Raw genomic sequence first — 25513 nt, forward strand, 5'->3', positions numbered from 1 at the left:
ACTAGGCCAAACTAGGGTTTTCATTCATGATTCTGAACCCATTCCAAGCATTACTTTTGAATGGGCTAAAATGAATGCTTTTAGCCCAAGGCTTATAGCCACTTGCCCAAAGGTGCTGACCAAAATACACGTTATTTGTCTGTAGGCCTATAAGTACCTGAAATATACCCTGAATGTTTCTACAAAAAATATAAGATAAGTATATACTATATTGTAGGCTACTACAATTTTGAGACTAGTCATTTTTCAATCTTGTTACACTTCATATCCACTATACATGCAGGGGAAATATTGTATTTGTTGCTAGGCCTACTTACTTTTAGTATTGTACCAATCATGCATAAACCAATTATGCCTAATTATAGGCTACTTTTTCTATTTTCTTCTTAACGTGTCGCCTTATATTATTAATTTACATTACAATTAAAATGTACTTTGTATTTTACTTTTGGGCGTTTCTAGCGCCACAAAACTTCATTTCCCATAATCCCCGGGAGGGGAGGGGGCCGCACTTGCGCTGCAACGCAAGCGCTCGAGCCCGAAGAGTCCAGTCAGAGCCGGCCATATTGGAATCTATCAAGTCGGGCTTGCACTTTAGTAGCGAGTGTCTGTCGTTGTTTAGAGTCTAATAAAACCGCTATCCTCCGACTACGCGCGAGGATTCCGGCCAGACATTCCAGCCGAGACCCTGCCAACACCGGGCGGCGAGTTGTCTCCGTTGTTTTCGTTGGAGAAAACAAAAAGATGAGTCCGACCGACGCTAAGCGAGGAGCTAAGCGCAGGAAGAACAAGCGGGGCGGTGGCACCAGCGGCAGCAGCAGCGGCAGTGTGTCCGCTGTGTGCAGCACCGGCGCCGGCAAGGCCGGCGTCGGCGCCTCGGCCCTGCTGGTGGGGGGATCCGCAACGCCCGGTGCGTCCTCCTCCTCCGCAGTGAGCTTCCTGCCGCCGGCGGTCATCGCCGGGGGGAACGGGAGTGTGGGATCCCTCATGGGCCTTAACGGAGAGGTAAGAGCCCGGTGTGTGCGGGGCCGGTTGCGGTGCCACTACTGTGTGTGGTGTGTGTGCGGGGCTTTGCAACACCCCGCACACAACGGCATGATAACAACACACACACACACACACACACACTGATGCAGCCAAGCGGGCCTTGGGCTGAGGATACGACACGGAAAAATTGGCAAGGATGAGTCGGTGACGTCACACCACACCCGGTAGTGTGTGTAGTCCTAATGCCCGACTATAACTATGAATGTTATCAAGCAATAGGGGTAATGAACGAAGTTACTTACAACACTTATTATTACTGTTATAAGTATTATGAATTATTATTATTAAGCAACCGTACGGGTCTTCCGATACATGACGCTTAGTTGTGACATCACTGATACATCCTTGGTTGATATGCCAACAGCTGAGGTGGGATAGAGGCTAGAGCAGCCAGAGAGACGGCTAGCTAACCACCAAGATACTGGTTTATGTAGCAGTAGTAGTTGATTAATTTTACTTTAATGACTAGTATGTTAACCTGCTAGTTAATATGCAGTTACACCACGCTGGTTTTTGTCTAATCCCGTGGCTGTCGAGTTTATCCCTGGCCTAAAACGTTATGACTGCAGTCTTTAGCGACTGCAGCTAGCTGAAACCCAACACAACTTTACATTGTTCAGACGTTTACTTGTGTTTTTAATTAAACGAGCCAACGCCTTCGACATCATATGCGTCCCTTAATGGCCATTTAACCTTGTTATGATGTTCTAAATCAACGTCTGGTTCTGTAGAACCGGCCTACAGCCTGATACTGCTTGCACAGGGCAGGGAAAAAATACACAAAGCTAGCTTGTTGGCTACTAGTTAGTTGACGTTAATTCAGGCCTTTGCTTGTTTGGATCGTGTTCACCATGAACCACTATGAACGGTCCTGAACGGTCCGGTGTTTATTATAAACCTCAGGAACTCATCTATGGACCAGAGCTAGAACTCATCTAAGCTGTGTCATGTATTAGCCCAATCCGTGATTGTTAGTATATTTGTATAAATCATATTGGGGTTATAATAATTCACACGCAGTGTAAGTTCTTAGAGTTAGATTTTTGGATGGAACATTAATAACCAATTTGCAAGTTTCTTACCCTCATCTTAAATACAAAAAACCTGGTCTGTTTTACTCCAATGTTTACAAACATTAGCACCACTGGCTGACTGCAGTGCTGAGGTATTTTAGACCAAGCTGATAATCAAACCCAGAAAGCATTCCTGAACTATGTCTGTCTTCAAGAGCCAGGCAGCTCTTATCCCAAACAATGACACAGAGCCATTTAAACCTCCCAAAAAGGGCTTGGTAATTGCACATCTGTAGCATATGGAACAAGATACACGACTTAAATAAGATGGTGTTGGCTAATTACATTCATATTGTGTTAGTTAGGGTCGTCACGATACACTCTTAACAATATGATACACAATATTTGCCTCAAAATAACGATACGATGCAATATTATCAATATATCTCCCATCTTTCATTTGTTGTGGCTGAGTTAATAATAATTTTCATACATGTTATAATTTAAAGCACTTTTCAAAAACAACGTTACAAAGAGATACACAATGAAATACACAAAAGTAGCACAAAAGCAGAACCTCAAGCTCAAAATGTGTCACTATCTGCTATTTTGGAATTTGAATTCTGAAAAGTAACAGTTTTAGTTTCCACCCGACAGCGACGACATGATCACATCGATACTGCATTTAAGTATAAATCCCACTAGGCGTCTCTGTTCTTCTGTCTCTGACGGAGCTCCTCTGAGACTCTGTCTGTCTCTGACGGAGCTCCTCTGAGACTCTGTCTGTCTCTGACGGAGCTCCTCTGAGACTCTGTCTGTCTCTGACGGAGCTCCTCTGAGACTCTGTCTGTCTCTGACGGAGCTCCTCTGAGACTCTGTCTGTCTCTGACGGAGCTCCTCTGAGACTCTGTCTGTCTCTGACGGAGCTCCTCTGAGACTCTGTCTGTCTCTGACGGAGCTCCTCTGAGACTGTTCTGTCTCTGACGGAGCTCCTCTGAGACTCTGTCTGTCTCTGACAGAGCTCCTCTGACAGTATGTTTTGACACTGGCCGACAGCAAGACACATTTTCTGGAAGTGCATTATTGGTCTATGGGACCCAGCGACTACCGGCGATAGCAGGCGAACGGGCAATGGTCAAAAAGTGGGCGGGGCAACGTCGCCCAATAATTCATCTTTTTGGGCGATGAAGGGCGATGAAGGGCGATTTGGTGATGTGTCGGCTGGTGCTCGCCTCCTGTTAAAACGTACTGTTAGGCTCTGTTCTGTCTCTGACAGAGCTCCTCTGAGGCTCTGTTCTGTCTCTGACAGAGCTCCTCTGAGGCTCTGTTCTGTCTCTGACAGAGCTCCTCTGAGCTGCTCTGATGTTGTCATCTCAACTTTACCAACCAAGTTCAACCTTTATCAACAGCAGCACAGAGCTAAGAATAATAATAGCTGAGAACGTCGCTTGTAAAATCCTTCCATAATTAGTTGTAGGCCTATTTGATCATGCAAATTACAACATATTATTGCCTTGATGGCACATAACGTTATTAATTGGCGTCGACAAGCATCAGCAGTGGACATTTGTATGACAACCTTTTGATGCTTTTTTCTTGGGTATATATGGTATATTTTAAATGTAATGTTTACTGAAGATATCAAGTAGCCTACTTACGCTGTAGCTGAGGTACACACCACCCCTCCCCTTGTGCTATGCTACGCTGTGTGTGTGTGTGTGTGTGTGTGTGTGTGTGTGTGTGTGTGTGTGTGTGTGTGTGTGTGTGTGTGTCAGTGGTTTCGTTTATGGTGCATCTCTACTCCACTGTGGGCTTCCCCAGATGCTGACTATCTCACTCAGTTACTGTATATTTTTAGTGAGTCTCTCTGATATGAACAGTGTCAATGTATATTTTATATACCGGTGAGTAAGGGAAATCATTCACTAAAGCAGGCCACACTTCCTCTATGTAGGACTATTGGTCATATAGTCTACGTATGCTAATCAAGCCCCCAGTAAGGCTATCCAACGTTGAAGCTGCCACTGACTACCTACTGGCGAAATGTGGAATTGCAGCACTTTCATGGAGGTGGACGGACGTTCATGACGTCACGTGCGTAAGCCCGGACCTCAAATTTGAGGTCCGGGGCTAGGCTAGCCTAAACTTGCGCTCGCTCGAGCCATTGAGTTATAATTGTACTTCCGGCAGTCTTCCGGGTGCTTCAAAACACCACTGAGCAACTTCCACTGAAATGAATAGCAGGGGAGCGGGGCTAACGCTCCGGTTCGGTCTCTATCCTTTTATTACTCTATGATGCTAATGTAACGGGTGCTCAAATACAATTTCTTAACCTCTGTAGGTTTTAGTGACCACAATATGGTTGCTGCAAAGACGTCTACAATTCCTAAAGCAAGAGCCAAAGTTGTATATAGATTGCACCTACAAAATATTTGCTATTTTTGTTATCTTGGTGGAGGATGTTGAATGAAATGGCGTGCACAGTGCTGCTGATGACCTAGTGGTTTCTTGAACTGCTTTCATGAATATATTTATGAAATAACACTGTACTGCAGCCTTTAAGTGTAATGCAATGGCACATCCAACAGCAAGGTCTTCATCCTCAGACTCAGAGTCTGATAAAGAGCCAGAAGGCCCTTTGCAAGGACCCCCAGTTGAATATGCACTAGGCCACAGACCCTGCTATATAAAATATATATATTAAAGCTGCTATAAGCAATAATATGTCAACATTTTAATTACCTTTTCTTTTCTTTTTTATTCCGACAGCCATCAATGGGTAGAACGCTCCCAACAAAGTTGTAGTCTCTGTGCAATCTGCATTCAAAGATTTTCCTAGAAGCTTTGTCATTGGTCGATTTGCCTGTCTGCTTCCTGATTGGTTAGTCATTGCAACCAGGTTTTTTTTTCGACCAATGACAAAGCTTCTAGGAACATCTTTGAATGCAGATTGCATTCAAATGTGTTACAGAGACAAATTTTTTGGAGCGTAAAAAAAAGAAATAATCATTACAATTTTGACATTATTGCTTATAGCAGCTTTAATTTAACACTTGAGAGTTTTACCAAATGTATGTGGGCAAATGGATCAATTGGTAGCAAACACTTCTGGACGGGGTCCATTTTGGACCCCTGGTGGGCCCTCTGGCATCATTCCTGTTTTAATACCATGTGCCGTGAAAAATGAAGGTATACCAATGTATGCTGACAATGGTTTTAGTTTGACTTTATTCTGTTTATTTGACAGTGACACAATTCAAATTTAAACCGTTTTGTTGCATTGTACAAAATTGAGCTCAAAGCTAATTTTCAACTGCAGTTCCTGGGCAGGTGTGCAATAATAAAACGGATGGAACAATCACACTACATAAACATAAAATAATACATTATTATGATACAGTTTGATCATGATGTTACATAATGGTGATGATGATGATGGGTACTTTTATAGGTAGTGATACTGTAAGTGAGCAAATCAGTTTTTAGACTATTTTTTTCCCTCCGTAGCATAATGATACCAAATTATCTGTTTGGTGGAAAACTCGATCTGTCAAACTCCTCTTTTCAGAATTCAAATTCAAAAATAGCAAAAGTAGCAAATGTGTTTCGAGCTTGTACATCTAATACGTTTGATGCTTTTGTGCGCTATTGTTATATCAAGTAGGGCATTAATTTACGAACCCCCCCTTTCTGCCCGAGTCTGAGGACTAAACTTAGCCCTGTCATGGTTTTCTTCATATTCTACATCTTCCGCTAGGCTATTCTAACTGTGCTGATGTTTATGCATGACAGTCTTTTCTTCTGGTACCCATCTCTTACGATGTCTTTGCTGAAAGTAGCCAAGCATAATCTTGTATATCTGCGCTTTTTAGTGAATGTACACCTCAGAAAAGAGTGTACAAATGTCACCAGTCAGAGAAATCCCTGCAGTTCTCATGCATCATCATTTTTCGACCGCGGTCGAGATCATGGATTTCACAATGCCACGCCAGATTTTCCGGCCCTTCATTGCCGACAGTTTTCTACCTCTGGTCTGCTTTGAGGCAGGATTCCAGAGAAGAAGGGAAGATATAACCTCATTGTCAGCGGTCTGTAGCAGTGGCCCGGTAAACTGTTCTTCTGGATCGGACTAGTGAAGAAACACGGGGAAGGTTGCCGTATATTAGATTAGTCGATGGGTGCGGGTGGCTCTTCCAAGACAGATTTTGCGCTCTCATTAGAAGGTGGGTGTAAGTTCCATCCAACTGTTCTCATGGTTCTTCTCATGCAGGGTAGCAGTCTCTGAGGAAGACGTCTGAAATCTGACAAATATTTAAAATGAAAGAAGATGGTGCTCTTTTGCATCGTGGCTATGAGCTGTGTGACCTCTTATTGTTGTGTGCCTGCCCTGTCTCTTTTGTCCTATGTAAGCATAACAAACATGTAGTTTGTCAGCAAATCGTCTGGTCACCCAGTTTTACTTCCAAGAAATGTACAGCATGGACAATATGTGCTCCGGAAACAACCCATCAGAGTTGGTTACAAGTTACAAGTTATAGGCACAGAGAGTTGGATTATTGGATTACGTGAATTTATGGCCTTGTTAACGGCAAGGTCAGGGCAGACGGTGCCATTTCTCCTCATTGACAGCATTAACCTCTCTGTCAACTAAAGTGTCATAACATTTGTATAACGGCATATCTTCAGAATTTAAAGTTGCCATTCAAAAGAAAATAAATATAATTTTGATTTGAGCCCCTTTTTAATTACATTTGCTGATATCTATAAAGACAGTGAGACACTGCATCATATATCAGTCTTTGTCAAAGTAGCATTCCCAGGGTGTTGCATTGAAGCATTATTCATTAATTTATGCAAGAACAGGACACTTTGTTATGTTTATTGGCTATTTAAAAAATATATTTAATTTTGTTCTAAATCACAGGTTAACAAAGTAAACATAGCTAATGTCCTGGACACTTTATTTACGGTATTGCTGTATATTGTCTACCCGGAAATACCCGTTCATTCACAATCATTCAAACATTCTGATCTCTGGTCTATAGGAGTGACTTCTGAACATGCTCCACTGATAACTCCCCAGTACAGCATAGAGGGACTTTAAACAATTATGGAATTCTGTAATTATATCTCAGAAAGGGGTTGACGTGGGGTCTCAGACAAACTCTAATCAAACAGAGGTCCGTGGCCTATTGTGTATGAATGTGAGGGTCTGTGAAATTTAAACGTTTGAGAACCACTATCAAAACATTAAAGCATAATTGTTTGTTGACCAACGTTGTCAATACATCACCAGTTTCTAAATTCTGACCATATAGCTTTGACTACCCTACATTGCATTGCTATGACACTGCTGAACTCGGACCATTAACAAGCCACTATGTGGAATTTGACCTGCAGCTCAGCATAGGAGGAGTAGCCCCAAAATGAATGAAACGCAAGTTCACTGAGGCAAACTGTGTACTATTCCTAAATCATGACATACACTACCATGTTGTTATAATGGCTGGCATTCCTGGGACAGATAATTGATCTGTTCCTTTGATGCTAATGTCTGTGCTGTGGTCTTACATGGAGTTGCCTGTGTCTCCCCCAGGTTCAGATGAACAGTAACGTTACGCCACAGTTTACGGAAGGGCCCGTCAATGCTGACTTCTCCGGTGTTCTGCAGGTAATCTATATTCCTTAACCACACCACATTAATCTTAATTTTTTACTTAATTTTCTCTTTCATTTTCCCTGCCCTTGTTCACGTGCATGGTGTGATGTTTTACGGGGGTTATTCTGCTGCAAATGCAGTAATTATAATGTGCAATGTCCAACTGTGGTATTATTGAGATAGATTGGCAAGATGCAGCGAAGCGATTAGCATTATGTATAATGCATGGATGTTATTATTTGATACATCTTATGTTATTATAGTCTCTCAAAACGGACTTGTTGGCTCACACAATATCGGAATGATTCTTCCGTACAGTCCTCTCCACGTTTTGTCTTTGCAGTCATGTAAATTCTACTGTGAACCAGATTAGTCAGAGTTTCGTTTGCTGCTTGGCATAAAAGGAAATATATTTTATTATATTTTGTAGAATATTTGGTCTGACTTGAGACTACTTGTTTTGGAGTATTTCTTATCAATATTATTATATCGTTGCTGTCAGGCAGAAATCTTATCTCCGTTTTTGTGTCTTTTCTTGAAGTAACGCCTTACTTGATCATTCTAAAGTGTCACACAAAAGTAACATACACAAGCTCAAAACATTGTCTCTCTCTCCGTCTCTCTGCGTCTATTCCATTCCCCTAGACTCCATTCACCTTTGGCCTGAACCAGCGGGCTCCATACACGGCCGGAGACCGCTGCCTCCTGTGCCGGTGTGAACGCAAAGACAGCATCCTTCAGGCAGACACCGGAGGGCTGCCCGGCCAGAACGGCTCGTCGCAGCCCGCCAAGACGCCCAGCGCCCTCCAGCTGCCCCTGTGGGTGTGCCCCGACTGCCGCCGCACTGTGGAGAAAGAGGATCGTCACGCCACACTGGAGCAGTCGCTGGGGGTGAGTGACTGGCTATAACTGGCCTGGGGAGGAGGGAGGTCTTTACTAGGGCTGCATCTGCCGTGAAATGTTCTTAGTAATTATTCCCTTGATTAGTGTTTTCGTTGAATCGAAAAAACAAGACGTGTATGTTCTAAATATATATTTTTGGGGGTAGGGTCAGTGTGTACATTTACCACTTTGCTTGTCCGGACACAAAGGTCACTTGTCTGGATACAAATGAGTCATTTCACATTAATTTATTATATATTTTTATTTATCACTAGAGATGGCCATGGTCAACTGTTTAACCAACATTAAAGGATCTTTGGCTAATTAGCCAGGCATGCCTTAATACATTATTATTGCCCTCTATAACAAAAAACAACAAAAATAATATTTTATTTATTTTACAAATGGTTCATATTTTACTCGAGAGGGATAACGCCCATTCCAAGTTGATGATGTCATTTGTTCATGTGTTTTTAGTTATTATTTGGCAATTATATTGTATTAAGACTTATCTGCCAGGGATCCTTGTAAGAAATTATTCCTACCGGATTGGATTATTTACTCACCATCATCAAAGACTACATTTTCCAACATTTTACTATAGCTATTGTATAACTTTGTGATAGTTGTGTTGGAGATACACGTTTGAATGAGCTCCAGTGAGTGGAGACAAGATGTCACAGTAATACAGTAGGCTACCTCACCATTATACTAATTCATTAATTTGACTCTGCCACTTGCTGAAAATAGCCAATCTACAAGCTCACAACGTTGTGAATTTATAGACTAAATCGGCCATTTTGGAGAGCAACACATTTTAGTAAGAAAAGTATGACTGGATCAGGGTCCATTTGGTAAGCATGTACATTCTCATAGTGGATCAGTTTTTACATTTTTATCCTGTCTGGTGGTAGTGGGACAAACATTAATTTCTCCTGCCTTTAATGAATGCCTTCTACTTTTGTGAGTAGCATTAACATATGGAGTGAACGGAATTCCTTTATACAAAGACTGAGTGCACTGTCTGATGGTTTACCATATCTTAATTCATTCATACGAGTCAGACCCATTGAAAATTATAGATTATAGCTGCGCTTCACCTCAGAATATAGTCATGTATGTCACAGAGCCTGTAGAATCTAGTATGTTATGTCTTGCAATCACACAGCTGTGTCCAGTCAGACAATGGACGAGACTGTATCCACTTGGCACCTTCGCCACTTCATGCCGCCCAATGAGCTTGTATTTCTGCCATTGTTTTAATGCCCAAAAACGGACACGGATGCTTTCCTGATTTTAATGGGTCAAAGAAGCACTATACAGATGCGTGTACTGTAGGACATTGTGGTCATGTTGTTGCTATGAGACCACTGGAAAGGCCTCACTGTTGTAAGAAGTTGAATTGTTGCGTTACTGTTTTTGATACTCTGAGACCTAAAAACACACTTAAGCCCTCATTGCTGGCTGATACCAGGAACAGTCTGACCTTTCCATTGTAAACAACAAGAGACAGAGAGGGGAGTCTCCTTTTATGTATGTATGGCTTGAACCTTTTATTTGTTGACTTGATGAGAGCAGGTGGCACAAAACGATAAGTGTTAACTCACCCGGCTCTATCATTTGGAATTGTATCATTCAAAATGTTTCTAAAATAATGTTTACTGTAAGGTTGGTTAGATGAATGGTTTGGCGATGTATTTCATCCCGGGACTCATAGTAGGAGGATGATTACCAAATAAAAGTTTAACTCATGTTTGAGCTTATATGGTTATAATTAAAAGTATCTGATGTATTTTACAGGACATGGTGGTTAGTTGAGTATTGCAATCACATCAGAAGCTCTTTAGTTCACCTCCCGGTCCACCTAGGCTAGTATACAGTACTTGTCGAAGGGCCCCTGAGAATTAGCCATATGCTGGGTGACACTGCAACTTCATTTCTACAAGCTCGCTTCAAGGTGCCTTGTAAGCTTGTAGAGTGACTATTCTTTTTTTTTTTTTGCTACTGAATAAAAAACAAACCTCAATTTTATTAGAAATGATTATTCTTTATAATCAAATTAAATTGATTAACTCCAAGCACTGCTTCCCAGACATTTTCAAGTCAAGAAGGACCACTAAATTGATATGTATTTGGCCACTGACCCTGATTTAGTTGGGGACCCTCTGGAACCCCCTCAAGGACCCCTGGGTGTTCCCTGTTGGGGACCCTCTGGAACCCCCTCAAGGACCCCTGGGTGTTCCCTGTTGGGGACCCTCTGGAACCCCCTCAAGGACCCCTGGGTGTTCCCTGTTGGGGACCCTCTGGAACCCCCTCAAAGACCCCTGGGTGTTCCCTGTTGGGGACCCTCTGGAACCCCCTCAAGGACCCCTGGGTGTTCCCTGTTGGGGACCCTCTGGAACCCCCTCGAGGACCCCTGGGTGTTCCCTGAACCCACTTGAGCTTTGTTGTATACTAGTAATCCAAGTCTATTCTCAGCATGTCTTCATAAGACCATGGCTAATTTAAGTGTGGACAAATCTTGTGATTCAACAGAAGGCAGTTTATCTCTTTCTTTTCCAGAACACAGACTTTCTTTTCTTTCTAGTGGTGTGCATGGAATGGTGTGGTTTTTGGCTGTGATTTGTTACACGCCCTGTGTGAGTAGAACTTGTGTCTTATCTACCTGCCCTTTTTATAGAAAATAAGTGGTTGACTGACTGGGGCTCTGGTCACATGCCTTTGTATCGTTGAGGAGAGATCTCCTTCTCCCCCACACATATCGCGCACACGGACAGTATTAGAAGAAGAAAGAAAAGTGCCGCTGGTGACGAACCATAGGCGATTTATTTTAAAATATGTTTTTAAAATATTTTTTGGTAGTCATTTTCTTAGCCATTCTCACAGATGTGTACACAAGTTATTTTAGACTTGTGTCCCCCCCACCTCCCCAAATGTGTTTTGTACCACTTTTTATAATTGCACCGCGCGCATGGGGCGGTGCATGCAAAGAACACTAAACGTAAACATGAAATATTATGCCGCAGTCCACACACATACTGTACATCAGGGGTCTGCAACCTTTTTGAAACAAAGTGCCATGTTTTTAGTTTCTAGATAGTCAGTGTGTCACTTTAATGACACACTGACGTTTTGATTGTCCACGAATATAACTTTTTCCCTTGTTAAATATTCTTTCACATTGTTATAGACTCTGAGCAGAGCCCTCCTATCTCCCTCCCCCAGTCAGAGTTCACAGTTTTAATGAATGTACAATGATGTGCAGGATGTAATTTACATACAAATATGAGTGAATTCATTTATTTGACTACATTTTTTTTTAATTGTTTATTTACCGGTATTTTATTTTATTTCCATGCCAGTGTGCCAGTGATCACCCTCCTTTGTGCCAAGGTTGGCACCAGTGCCAAAGGTTGCCTACCCCTGCTGTACATTCCGTTGTCTCAGCAGCAACTAAGACTTTTCATATTTTCCAGAATTGTCTTCCTAAAATGAAGAGATAACCTGATTTGGTTTCATCATTAGACTGGAGGGCAGGCTTCCTTTTTTAAAATCAGATCAACGAGGCTGATATCACTGGAGAGATGAGGTCCAGGATGCGTCTCTGACACAGGGGTCATCAATAGTGTCCATGGCAAAGACTTGGTCTTGTCCGTGGCTAGTTTCTCGTTTTTATACACCATTATAATCTTATTTTGATCATAATACCCTATTCCTGAACGTGAACTCTCCATGTTTTCTTCTGAATATGTATGATGCTGATTTAAACTGACTACGACACTATGGCACATTAGTACTAGTGGTTCTCAAATGTTTTATTTGCAAGGACCCCTTAACTCAGAGTGTACATGGAATGGAACCAACACTCAGCACATGGTGATGACCCCTGCACTCTGACGCATAGACATACGAGAAGCCCCATTACTGTGTACTCTGTAATACGCACCAAGTATTGCAGAGTACCAGTTTTACCCTGATGACTAAGATTATTTAGTTGCCGATTTGAACTATAAATTGTTCAATTAATCAAATGATGACATGATTTTGATATATAAGCACTTAAGCGGCACACAATGGTGTGACAAAACAGTGGGAATGCTCACAAAGAGTCACGATACGATGTGTGCTGAGCTTGTAATGTAGATCTGAGACTTTCACCCCCTGCCGAGTAGTTAGGATATATGGTGCAGAACCGCCAATCCGACATATACGGATGACATCAGGGAATCAAGGACTGATGGATACAGAGATCTCCATATAAAACCGACACAGATTCTATATACAGTAAGAGCATAAAACCGACACGGGTAGACGGACAGACGGACAGATAGAGATCTCCATATATGGGCACAAAAGGGACACAGACAAATGGGTACAGCTACTTTAAAAACGCCCCCGATACTATGACTCAGACATACGGGTCGGATCGGCGGTGCAACGTACGTAGATGTGACTCGGCCCAAACCTTTCGTTCATTAAATTATGGAAGATTTTCTTTGCTTACATTATAGATTAAATTGATTAGTTGTATTAACTGTACTGTGGGAGGATGCATTGCAGACGGACCGTCTCCTCTGAGCTTGTAGATGGACTGTTTTCAGCACATGACACCGTCATGCAATGGAATCATCTGAATGGCACCCCTGGCTGCTGGTGAAAATAAGTTCATCCTCTAGTCACCCATATTTGTTGACAAAAGCAGTGGGGATAAAAATAACTAGAAAAAGTGCCCTTCTGGGCACAGGTCTCCACCAGGAGGATAGGAGTGTGTGTGATGTTTGGCTAAATGTTTAGGAGTGATATAAACATTGTTTTTGTTTTTTGCAACAATTTTCTTCATTTTGTTGAGGAAATGCAGAGCCAGATCACTCATAGCATCTCTGAGGATAGAATTCTGGATGAGCATGCAGGACATGTGCAGCATTTTGTACAAAACGGGCCACCCCTGAAAACTTTAGAAGGCAATCTTAGCCAATCAAGTGTAGAATCGGACACTGTGCACACTGTGATTTGTGGCATTTTGTTCGAAACGGACCAATCGTGTGAGCTTTGGAAGCCAATCTTAGCCAATCAGGATGGAAGATGGGAAATGGTGCAGATCTGTGTTGATCACATGACTGGAGATGGTGTATACCGAATTGTGTGATGTATGGATAAAATGTGTACGAGTAATAGGGTACTAATTTACACCCTCGTGTTCCTCGTGTTATGTTGATGCCAATACCTTTGCAGTTTTACTAAAGACACATTTTGAATACAGGACCATTACTTATAACGGAGTATTTTTTATATTGTGGTATCACTACATTGACTTTGTAAACTATCAGAGCACCACTGGCACTAGTAGTGCTCGTCTTCAAAGTGCCACACCCCACGTTCGAAGCCCTTTCAGTTTGGCCCGGCAGCACCTTGAGTAGAAAATAGTTCAACTTTTGAAGAGGTGTGTCAATTGGGTGTTCAACTTGTTTCAAGTCATGGGCCACATTGGGTAAACCCGTGCACAAGCCTTTACCATCGCCTTTACCTTTTCAACCTGTATTATACTTCACAACATGTCACGCTGCGACACACTGTGAGCTTGTCCAGCTGTTTTCACTAGTTTTCTTTTTTTAATCTAAATCGAGGTATACATATAAAATAGTCTTGATAGTGATTTGAAGTCCTGTCGCTCTGCCCTACTCATGAGGTTATGAGAGACACTGGTTTGCTGCATTAAAATCAAAGTACAAATGTTTGTTACTTAAAACTTGTTGGATTAAATAACGTTTGCGTTTTGTCCAACAGAGCCAGGACTTCCTCTTGCACATGCCAGTGGCTAATGGAAGCCTGGGACAGGAGGCCACTGCAGGAGACCGAATGACCACCGCTCCACCTACATTACCCATGCTCCCCGGCGGCCCTGACCTCGCCACCCAATTGACCACCACCGCCACCGAGACGGTGTGCAGCTGTGAGGCCTGCAATGAGAGAAGGTCAGTCCAGACCCAGTAACATAGGACACTGGTTCTCAAAGTGGGCTCTGGAGAGAGTTCCAGGGGTCCCTGGCAACAGTTTTCAACTATTTGAAAATGGCTTGTATGATAAGCTACTTTTGTAAAATATTATCTAATGTTGACAAATGTTCTCTTATGAGGGACCCTGGCACAACATCTTCTCACATGGGGATCCATGGCCAAATCATCATCATACTATAATTGGCTCAATGTCTGTCTGAATGTGTGTCAGAAACACTGTCGTAGCTCCTCACTGCCTGCACCAATCACTCCCACTTTGTTGACCACCTGTTGAATACCCCTGATTTAAACAAACATTTTGTAGTCACTTACAGCACCTTTTAAGCACTATGCAGTTCATTCAACTAATGGCGATAATAGTTTTAATATTTTTGGAAAATGTGAGAAATTTGCAAAATGGAGACGCCTCCCTACATTGGAGGAGACAGTTGCTCAATCTTTTGTGTATGATGAAAGTTTGAATGTTATTGTGACCTTCATGAGTTCATGACTAGGGCCACAAGATTATACTTAATCCTGCTGTTCATTTCGTCGCATGTGGTCATCACCATTATTTATCATACATTATATTTGTATACTCTGGGTGTAATCAATAAAGCCCTTCTGCAAATCCGCACACAGAGAAGAACAGTCAACATAGAGAACAGATATACAGTAGGTCCCACACATCTTGTCTTCACTTACATGAAAGTATTTAAAGAAACAACCTTTTGGTTTAATTAATAAAATAACAAATTACAAATTTCATTCGATCCTGATGATACCTAAATTCTGTTGGCAATAAACAGTCGTTTATGGATGGTAATGTTTTGTAGTAGTTGAATAGGAAAATGAATACAGTTAAGTCTTTTCAAAAGTTAAATTACACTAAAGACCTAATAAAATTGCCATCATTTAGCTGCTTGTACCTGTATGCATGAGTGCCAGATGAACCCTCTTGATTGTTTCCGTCTTACAGGGAGGTTTCAGCAGAGTCAGAGCGGGAGTCTCAGCAGCTGCAGAACCACTGGTCGGAGGTTCGATACCTGGTGCGATGTATCTACCGGCAGACGGGCACTCCCCTGGCAGACGACCACGACCAACCGCTGGAGAGGGACAGGGAGGGCATGAAGGAACTGGTGGACAGGTAAGGAACCTGGGGCCTTGCACCATTTAACTTTTTTTTTATGATTTATTCTAGGCTAACGGGGACCTTTTCTTCCGGTATGCCTGGTTGGAAAAAGGACTCACAGAGATACATACTGTACATAAAAACATGGCTTTTACTGTAAGCTCTGTGAATTGTGCATGACTACTTCACTAGGGTCACAAGTACTCATCTTTTGTAATTGATGCACTGTGTACGTGTGTCTCTCCCTCCCTCTCTCTCCAGGCTCTGTGAGAAAGACCCCTACCAGCTGTATCAGCGGTTGGAGCAGCAGGCTCGCGAGTACGTTCTGGAGATGAAGGTGCGACTGCTGAAGCATCTGTCGTCGGGCTCCAAGGCCGGGGGCCCGGTGGGGGCTGTGGTGGGGGGCCAGGGCCCCCCCCAGGCCCACCAGTTCATCTCTCTGCTGCTGGAGGAGTATAGCGCCCTCTGTCAGGCTGCACGCACCATCAGTAGCTTCCTGCTCACGCTGGTCAGTCCACACGCAAAAAACTATTACACTTTCTACAATGGATGTCCCGATACACTTTTTTCGTTTCCGATCCCTATACCACAATTTCTGTGTTAGCCGATACCGAATACCGATACCAGTTTTGTGATCTTGTGTTGTGTTTATAGCTATCTAGCTATATATCTCGTGTTGTGTTTATAGCAGACTCCTCACTCAAATGTGCACTTGCAGTTTGGGCAACTCCAAAGCAAATTCCACATGCCACAACATTTTATATTAAACAAATCTTATTAAAAGGGGTTGAAATGCAAAAACCACTGTCAGTAAGCCCTCTAACCCTCTGGCCTCCAGGAGAACGAGCACCTCCAGAAGTTCCAGGTGACGTGGGAGCTGCACAATAAGCACCTTTTTGAGAACCTGGTGTTCTCTGAACCCATCTTGCACAGCAGTTTACCTGCATTGGTTTCACAACTCAAGTAAGACACTTAACTTTACTTTCCACACTGTCCCAAAGCATAATAATAATAAACGTTTAAATAAACTGCAATATGGATGTTGTTGCTGTTGGACAGAAACCTCTTATCTCCATATTCTAACTTCATGCCCTACTTAATACATACTACAGCGTCACACAAAAGCATCAAATGTAGCAGTTCCACAAGCTCGTAACATCATTTAATTTCAACTCTGAAAAGTAACTGTTTTGGACGATATAGGTACCCAAGTCAAGGATATTTTTCTGTTGCAACAATGCTTTTAGGTAATAACTTGTATCAGGCAGGTCAGTATGTGAGGGAGAAAAACAAAGCTTGTAGATCAAAGGAGTGTCTTTGTAACGTGGCCCAGAGCCAGCCGTATGAAGGCTTGGCAGTCTTCATCCGCTGCTGTTGTCATCCGGTCTGCTCAGGCACGCCACCACATACCGTGACTCATACAGCCAGGACATGAGGTACAGGACGTTATTGGACATCTAATAATTATCAAGTTCAACTTTTGTGTGCCGCTGTAGCATGATCAAGTACCGGTAGGTAGGGAGTTAATTTGTGAAAAAACACAAATTAGAATATAGGGATAAGTTCGATATGTTCAAACTTCCAATGTCCAGTGCCCAAAAAATTCATAATTGCAAATAATGATTTAATCAAGTACAATGTCATGATGGTGACAACCCTAACTGTCAACCCTGTGTTCTCAGGCACGGCACGACGTCACATGACTCGTACAGCGAGGACATGTACAGGACGTTACTGGACAGTTACCTGCAGCTGCAGCAGGAGATGGCTGCCGTGGCCGCAGAGTGGCAGGAGTGTGAGAAGAGGATCGACAACTACGTAGATGAACAGGTAAGACCCACACCTCCTGATCCCCACAGTACTCAGCCCTCCCGGGAATAAGGTCCAAGTGTCCTTGAGCAAGACACTTAAAACCCTAAAGCTGAATTCTATTATGCTGCTTTTCCCCCCCATTAAATGGGTGTGTCCGAGGTAATGACTGATATCCTCGTAAAGTTACGAGCTGGTCCGGTGTGTGCTCCGCTGCTCCAAGTGACTCGATGCCAGCGGCGGGCAAGAGAGCTTTTTACATATGATACTATGCAAAAACTAGTACCTTGAAATTAGTTTTGATATAATTCAGACATTTGGTGGATATATGATGATCTGGGATGCCATATGAATTTCTTGTTTGTTTTTTGTTTTCCAGCTGCTTTTTAAGGTTGAGGGTCAGAATCTCTCCAATCAACGAACAGAGCCACACAAGTCTCTGATTAGTAAAAATGTAAGTAATTTACACTTACTGTATATGCATATTTTTAAGCACAGCATCACATCCGTGCACCGAGTTGACCGCTCATTCACCAATCACTTTCAAAGTCAATGACACAGGGGGGGGGGGGGGGGGGGACACGACGTGTAGGGGGACGTGTTCTGTCATGCACCGTTCTGTTCCATCCCTTTGCGTGCACGTCAAAAAATTCCTAGTACCACGGCGTGGTACTGCGTTCTATGAGCATGACACCGCTGTGTGTGTATATCCAATTGAATGTTATCTGATAGACATCACAGAAATAACTACTAATAGTTATAATGGGACACTCAATAAACTGACCTTTTATGTTCAATAATGGACTGTATGCGCCCGTGTGAAGCTGAAATCATGCATTTCTATCGTAAAGACGTGCTGGAGTGCTCTTCCCAAACATAATTGTGGGAAATGTTATTGTGATTAACAATTGTATTGTAAATGCCACTTGAACCCCCAGCATCCCTATTCTGGGGGGAAACACTCGCAATCAATAGCAGATCTACAATCTTACAATCTGGCAAATCGATTTGTGTAGAGTGAAATAAGAGCTTACCAAATGCAGCTCAACAAGAACTAATTAAAATATATATATCTGCGATACGATTATTAAACGGGGGACTGCCCATATATCCGAAGTCCCGTTAGTCCGAACATAAGGTTGGCGAACATGCACTGCTCCCGTGCTTGTGGTTAAGTTTAGGTTAGGGTTAGAGATAGGGACAGTAATTTCGGAACAATGAAACTTCTGACTGAAGCTTCTGACTAATGACACGGCACCGATAAACGATCCTCGCGATTATCGGCCCACTTCCCAGGTTCAGTGCTCTGTGTCCAGCTTCTATTGGCAGAGCGGGCTGAGTGCTTCAAGCAGAAAATAGTTCAACTTTTGGAGAGGGGCACCCCTCATTTGATCCTCCTGGCTGTGTCTTGACAACCCGTTCATTTACAACCTGCCATTGAATCATTAACTTACCACAACCATGTTTACGTTATTTGTCTCAACTACTTAAAAACCAAGCATTCATATTGTGGGGAAAGCTTTCGCAGGAAAATAGCAGAACGACAAGCTCGCAACGTGTGATAACAGAAAATGGAAAATACACTAGTATAGAGCCCTGAGGGACTCCGGTCAACTATATAGGGTTTAAGACAAGTGGTTAATGGCGCAGATGGAGTAATCAGTGATGCATTGCGACGCATCATGGCCTGTCAAAATAGATTTTAGTTGACAAAAAATTTACTAAAACTAAAATTGAACTGTGTTCAAATGTCTGACTAAAACTAAATCAGAATTTGCTGTAAATAATTAACACTGCATGACACACTTTCTGTGGACGATGGCCCCCTCATGGTCTTATTTTCTTCCCCCATTTACAGACTTTGAAAACCAAACAGCGAATGCTGAAAGAGGATTGGGAGTTCTTTAAGCAGAGGAGGTTTATAGAAGAGCAGGTAGTGTTTTCTGAAATACTCTCATATTGTTCCTCACAGTGGGATCTGGGGACCCCCAAGATGACCTTGAGTGGCTCCCAGGGGGTCCCCAAGCAAATTTAGAAATGTTAATATGTCCATTAACCAGCATGTAGAGGCAAAAATAAATCTTTCACTAGTGCGCTGTGGCTCTGAGCGGGGAGGAGGGGTTTATCAGCCGTTCGCCTTTACGGAAGCCCATTTGGGACAAAACTCTGTGGTCACATCTCCTACATTATGAAAGACAAACAAACACAACTCTGTGGACACATCTCCTACATTATGAAAGACAAACAAACACAACTCTGTGGTCACATCTCCTACATTATGAAAGACAAACAAACACAACTCTGTGGTCACATCTCCTACATTATGAAAGACAAACAAACACAACTCTGTGGACACATCTCCTACATTATGAAAGACAAACAAACACAACTCTGTGGACACATCTCCTACATTATGAAAGACAAACAAACACAACTCTGTGGACACATCTCCTACATTATGAAAGACAAACAAACACAACTCTGTGGACACATCTCCTACATTATGAAAGACAAACAAACACAACTCTGTGGACACATCTCCTACATTATGAAAGACAAACAAACACAACTCTGTGGACACATCTCCTACATTATGAAAGACAAACAAACACAACTCTGTGTACACATCTCCTACATTATGAAAGACAAACAAACACAACTCTGTGGACACATCTCCTACATTATGAAAGACAAACAAACACAACTCTGTGGACACATCTCCTACATTATGAAAGACAAACAAACAAAAAAGAATAGTCGAGCAATCAAAATAAGCGATGGATTATTATATTATATATTTTCTTTGCCTCTACCACTGATTAATGGATATACTGACATCAGCATTCGGTAAGAAAGTTCTCCTTTAACATAATGAGAGAATGCCAATAGGTTTCATCTCCCCACCACCCACAGGGGTACCCTGGCACAACATGAAACTTGACATGAAAGTGTTTTTACTGTAGTACAGTGGTTCTCAATTTATTTTGGCTTCTGAATCTGTACTCCAGTTTCCGTGTTTTTGAATCAAAGTTCCTCCTTTACCCAACTACAACATTTTAAGAAGATATAACCATAGCTAGCATATCGTTGTTGTTGTTGGTCAGAAACCTCGTTTTGGGCTTGTAGATCTGCTACTTTTGTTTTTGAATTTTAATCCTGAAAAGTTACAATTCGGGACCTTTCGGTTTCCACCGATATGATGGTATGAATGAAAGATTCACCTTTTCACCTTTTGAAGAATATAACATTACAAATGCGGTTTGATGTCAATGTGTTCACAATAAGCCAGCATAATTGCAAATTAGTAGGCATATTGCTTTCTAGTCAATAACAGTTGTGCTACTACAGATCAGCAGGTTCACACAAAGTTGATCAATGTTACAGTAAAGTTATTCTATTCAATATTCTACTTTCTCTCACGTAGACCCTTTAGTTCCTATAATATACCCCTGCATGTGAGGAACTCTGCTGTAGAAGATCTGATCTCAGTGTTAAGCTGACATGATGTATGCTTTTTCCTCTGTTTGTAGTTAACCAGCACTAAGAAGTCTATCCCCGGAGATAACAACTTCACAGAGACCATGAGGATGCTGTCCTCTCGACTCAGCGTTCCAGACTGTCCAAACTGCAACTACCGAAGGAGGTCAGTTTATAGGAATTATGGTTCTCTCTCTTACTAGGGAACATATGCCAGGGCAGCAAGACCATGAAATGACAGTGATTTCAGGTCGACAGAAATAATGAATTGAACCTAAGGTTTAAGAGAGATTTGACATGGTATGAAATAAATACATTTAAAGTAGGGATGTCCCGATACACTTTTTTCGTTTCCGATCCGATTCCGATCCAACAATTTCTGTGTTAGCCGATAGCGATACTGAATACTGATACCAGAGTGCTTTAAAAAAAAGTGCAAAGTACTGTCTGTAACTTAAGTTCACTTCAAACAATTAGGTAAGCAGCTGTACAACAGTGGTTCTCAACCTTTTTTAAAGTACCACCACCAATATGTCCAGCATTAATGTTAAAATACAATGTTAATATTCCGCTATATCACACAGGAGGCAAATTTATTCCTAATAAGGATTTATCTTTTCCACAGATGTGAGCTACAATTATGCTACAATCGTGCTGTGCAAAACTGGCACTTTAACTCTCTCTCTCTCACTCTCTCACACACACACAGACAGTCACACACACCCCAAGTAAAAAAATAAATATATATATAGTACAGTAACACACCAACACTGCAAACACATAGTACAAAAATAAGAACACTGCAAAACATTTAAAAATAAATGTACAACACTGCAAACACAAGTCAAATTAATAAAATAACTAAGTACCCCCCCCCCCCCCCCCCACACACACACACACACACACACACACACACACACACACAGTTGAGAAGTTTATTTTTTAAGACAATGTATAAAGTATTATTTAATTTTGTTAATCAGAGACTGCTATTACAGTCTTATCGCCACAAGATGGCCCCTTTCGCTATTGTAAGGTATCGTCAGTCATGTTCGCCTGTCTTGTCCCTCTCTGCCTACCGTAGTGTATTGAGCCCCAAGGAACAGGCAAACAGCGTTGCCTGGCTGCCTGCTCCGAGTTGATCTCAGTGATTACTTTACCCATTACATTAGTATCTTATGATGTGACAGAAACGAGTCATGAACGCATCCATAAACAATGCGCGACGACTCGACGAGTTGTAGATCGGCTATTTTCTGCACGCGCTCCACAGTACGGCGACATATAATTAATTCTAGATTGGAAGTGGAGGCGCAGCCGTTGTCTCGCATCAGATTATTTCAGCATGATCAACTGAGTTTAGTTCATGCCTGACAGAGAGTGGGCCAGTTGCTGTTGCTGATAGAAATCTTTTTGCAATGCTGAGCTGCAACGAATCTGTTCTGCGACTGTCCCAGCATAGCTCTGTGTCATAGCGATCCACAGCAACAAGTGATTTTGGGACTTGACGTAAACCATACAGCGCGCACACACACACACACACACACACACACTATACAGGCTGCACCGTGACGTGAACGCTTGCTGCTCTTCCTAGTCCCTGAAAATGTGGTATCGGATTGGTGCGGGGCTTACTTGCCGATTCCGATATGACCAAATAAGGGCATATCGGAGGGCATTCCGATACAAGTATCGGTATCGGGACATGCCTAATTTAAAGGATGTTATTTTTCATAACCGTGGCCGTGAAGTTCCTGCCCTGGTACATGCTGTCTCCGTTGTACACACAACAGTGTACAATCTTCAATGTAGTTTTGTGATCTCTTTTACACGGAGCCATATTAGTGCTTGTTATAAGAAAGTCTAGTTCAACATTCCCTTCCTTTTCTGGTATTTTGTAATCATCCATTACTAATGAGGCTTGCCTATTGTGTATTTTAAACTTGTTTTTGTGAGCCCATGTTCTGACATCGGGAACAATGTCGCAATTATGTGAACAACACACGGAAATTATTAATTATTTTTATCAATGCTTATTCTTATGAATTATTATTTCTACAACTGTCGGTGAGTAAATAATGTTGACCAAAAAGGATACAGAATCTCAACAAAAGACACTGGTAGTCTAAAAACTGTATTGACCGGAAAGAGGCAGAGGAGTGTGGGCAGTGCATCAAGGCCACTGTAGCTTCAGGCCATATGTTTATTTGAGGGGCAGAAGGCCCACGGCCTTCATAGCCTCTGTGAAATTCCTGCCCTCGATAAAAGGACTGACGGCCAAGCTACACCAGGCAATTTTGCGCGCGTGCGTATGCGTTTACTGCGCACGTACACTAGGACCAATATATGTCAATGATACCAGCTACACCAGACGCACAGATACCGCAACCGCAGGCCATCCTACGCGTGCTCTAAAAATAGGATCGGTTCTAATTTTTTTACGTGCAACCAGAATGTAGTGAAGCAAAGTAAAGAGGGCAGAGGTGAACATTCAGAGAGGGTGAAGACCAGGTGCTCTGCGGGCATTCTGGATCAGTTGAAGGGGTTTAACTGTGCATGCCGGGAGACCAGTAAGGAGGGAGTTAGTTGTCAAGCGTTGACTGAGGCCTGGATAAGGAGCTGGGAGAGACTCCTTGGTGAGGAAGTCTAGGATTTAAAAAAATTATCTCCCCCCACCCCACACTCCAGGTGCACCTGTGACGACTGCAGTCTCTCGCACATCCTGACGTGTGGCATCATGGACTCTCCCATCGCGGAGGACCTGCACATCAAGCTGCCCATGCAGGGGGAGGGGCCTCCCAGGGACTACCTGACAGAGGTGCATCCTCCCAGCCTGTCCTCTGGAAGCTCAGCCTCTGGCTCCAACTCCAGCTCCCCCATCACCATCCAACAACACCCCCGACTCATTCTGCCCGACGGAGACGTTAACAACTTGTAAGTACAGATTATGGCTGCAAATCATCTGCCGGGTTGGAAACCTCACATGTCCAAAACGGTTACCTTTCAGGATTAAAAAAATAATAACAGTAGCACAAATCTAGTTTCGAGCTTGTGGATCTGATACTTTAGTGCTTTAGTGTGAGGTTGTAGTTTGATCAAGTAGGCCGTTAATTTATTCTGCCCTAACAAAATATAGATTTTCTTAGTGATTATTCTGTTAGTAACCTTTTCGCATAATCAAGTATGTGTTTTTACATATTGTTTTAAATATTATATTATATTTTGCTATGCTGGATTCCGACTTATGGAGGTTTGAAAATCCTGCTTGTAACCGAGATCCGATTTAACCCATAGCTGGTGGTGACTTTATATATACACAAAGAATACACATACACACACACAGACCTAGCAAATAATGTCCCCTAGCGGTGGGGTACGTATATGTACAGACTTGACGGAACAATAATTAATGTTCAGTAAGGGATATTGCCAGTAATCAGAAATTGCATTTTCGCGTCGGGATATTTTATCCAATCAGAAGAGAGAACTTATTCAGGATAAACTGAAATTGGAAGTGATGACACAAAGAACTGAGCAGACTCGTATAGATACCTCTGTTACTCAACAAACACTAAACAGCAGCAAGGATTGCTATCAGAATATAGAGCTTTAACGTTTTGAACCATAAAATATCACTTGCCCTGCCTAAATTATTTGGCTGGGGACTCTCTGGAACCCCCTCGCTGCCTAAATGATTTGGCTGGGGACCCTCTGGAACCCCCTCGCTAGGCTGGGGACCCTCTGGAACCCCCTCGCTAGGCTGGGGACCCTCTGGAACCCCCTCGCTAGGCTGGGGACCCTCTTGAACCCCCTCGCTCATATCGCGCCACCGAGTGGCGCGATACGAGCTTGTAGGTCTGCTATTTATGAAAAATTCGAAGAACGACTGACATTTTTAGAATCTGATCTCAGGTCAGAATGGCTTAATCAGACCAGTGTGTGTCCAGTGGAAACCTCGTATGAATCTGATCTCAGGTCAGAATGGGTTAATCTTTCTCCGTTTCTCTCTCCCTCTCTCTCTCAGTATTAGTGATGATGATGAAGTGCCTCCGCTGTCATCTAAGTTTGGGGACATGTATCCCATGGGTGGCTACGAAGACCCTGGCGTCGTCACGGCTACAGTCAACGGTCGGCACGCCAACCTGAACGGGGGAGGGCCACTAAAGGATGGGGTGAGTTTTCTACTGTTCACACACCTAATGCCAGAGAGAATTGTGCCCCATCCGTCCTAGCCCACGATTACCAATGAAAATGTTATAATCAATTTTAAGAAGAAGAAATGATGTCTCTTTTAAATTAAATATTATTCTTCACTTATTTTTCTGTACAATCTAAAGCCAGAGTTATACTTGGTTGCACACTGGTGTGGTGTGTGACACGTTGTGAGATTGTTGGACTATTTTCAGTGTGCAACACCCGCGCACAGCCAAGTCAGGAATTTTACAGGAAGTGTAGAGATGCAACTATTGATTCTTTCCTCAGTAATTATTTTATTTTACAT

The 25513-nt window shown here is 42.5% G+C and overlaps 1 protein-coding gene across 3 annotated transcripts in view; it reads left to right on the forward strand.

Moving 5' to 3' along the window:
• Positions 1 to 580: 580 nt before the first annotated feature.
• Positions 581 to 25513, forward strand: part of fam193a (family with sequence similarity 193 member A) — a 41814-nt gene continuing 16881 nt past the window's right edge. For 2 of the 3 annotated variants that reach the window (XM_080759915.1, XM_080759916.1), the window contains exons 1-13: positions 581 to 1005; positions 7657 to 7731; positions 8365 to 8610; positions 14386 to 14573; positions 15574 to 15741; positions 15988 to 16234; positions 16565 to 16689; positions 17409 to 17556; positions 17915 to 17989; positions 19394 to 19468; positions 21066 to 21178; positions 23701 to 23946; positions 25037 to 25184. In XM_080759915.1, coding sequence (XP_080616041.1) covers positions 745 to 1005; positions 7657 to 7731; positions 8365 to 8610; positions 14386 to 14573; positions 15574 to 15741; positions 15988 to 16234; positions 16565 to 16689; positions 17409 to 17556; positions 17915 to 17989; positions 19394 to 19468; positions 21066 to 21178; positions 23701 to 23946; positions 25037 to 25184 — 2115 coding nt within the window. In that variant the 5' untranslated portion in view covers positions 581 to 744. The remainder of the gene's footprint in view (positions 1006 to 7656; positions 7732 to 8364; positions 8611 to 14385; positions 14574 to 15573; positions 15742 to 15987; positions 16235 to 16564; positions 16690 to 17408; positions 17557 to 17914; positions 17990 to 19393; positions 19469 to 21065; positions 21179 to 23700; positions 23947 to 25036; positions 25185 to 25513) is intronic. The other variant, XM_080759917.1, reaches the window with a different exon arrangement.

This window comes from Protomyctophum bolini (genome assembly GCF_963924005.1).
Source record: "Protomyctophum bolini genome assembly, chromosome: 3".
Lineage (NCBI taxonomy): Eukaryota > Metazoa > Chordata > Actinopteri > Myctophiformes > Myctophidae > Protomyctophum > Protomyctophum bolini.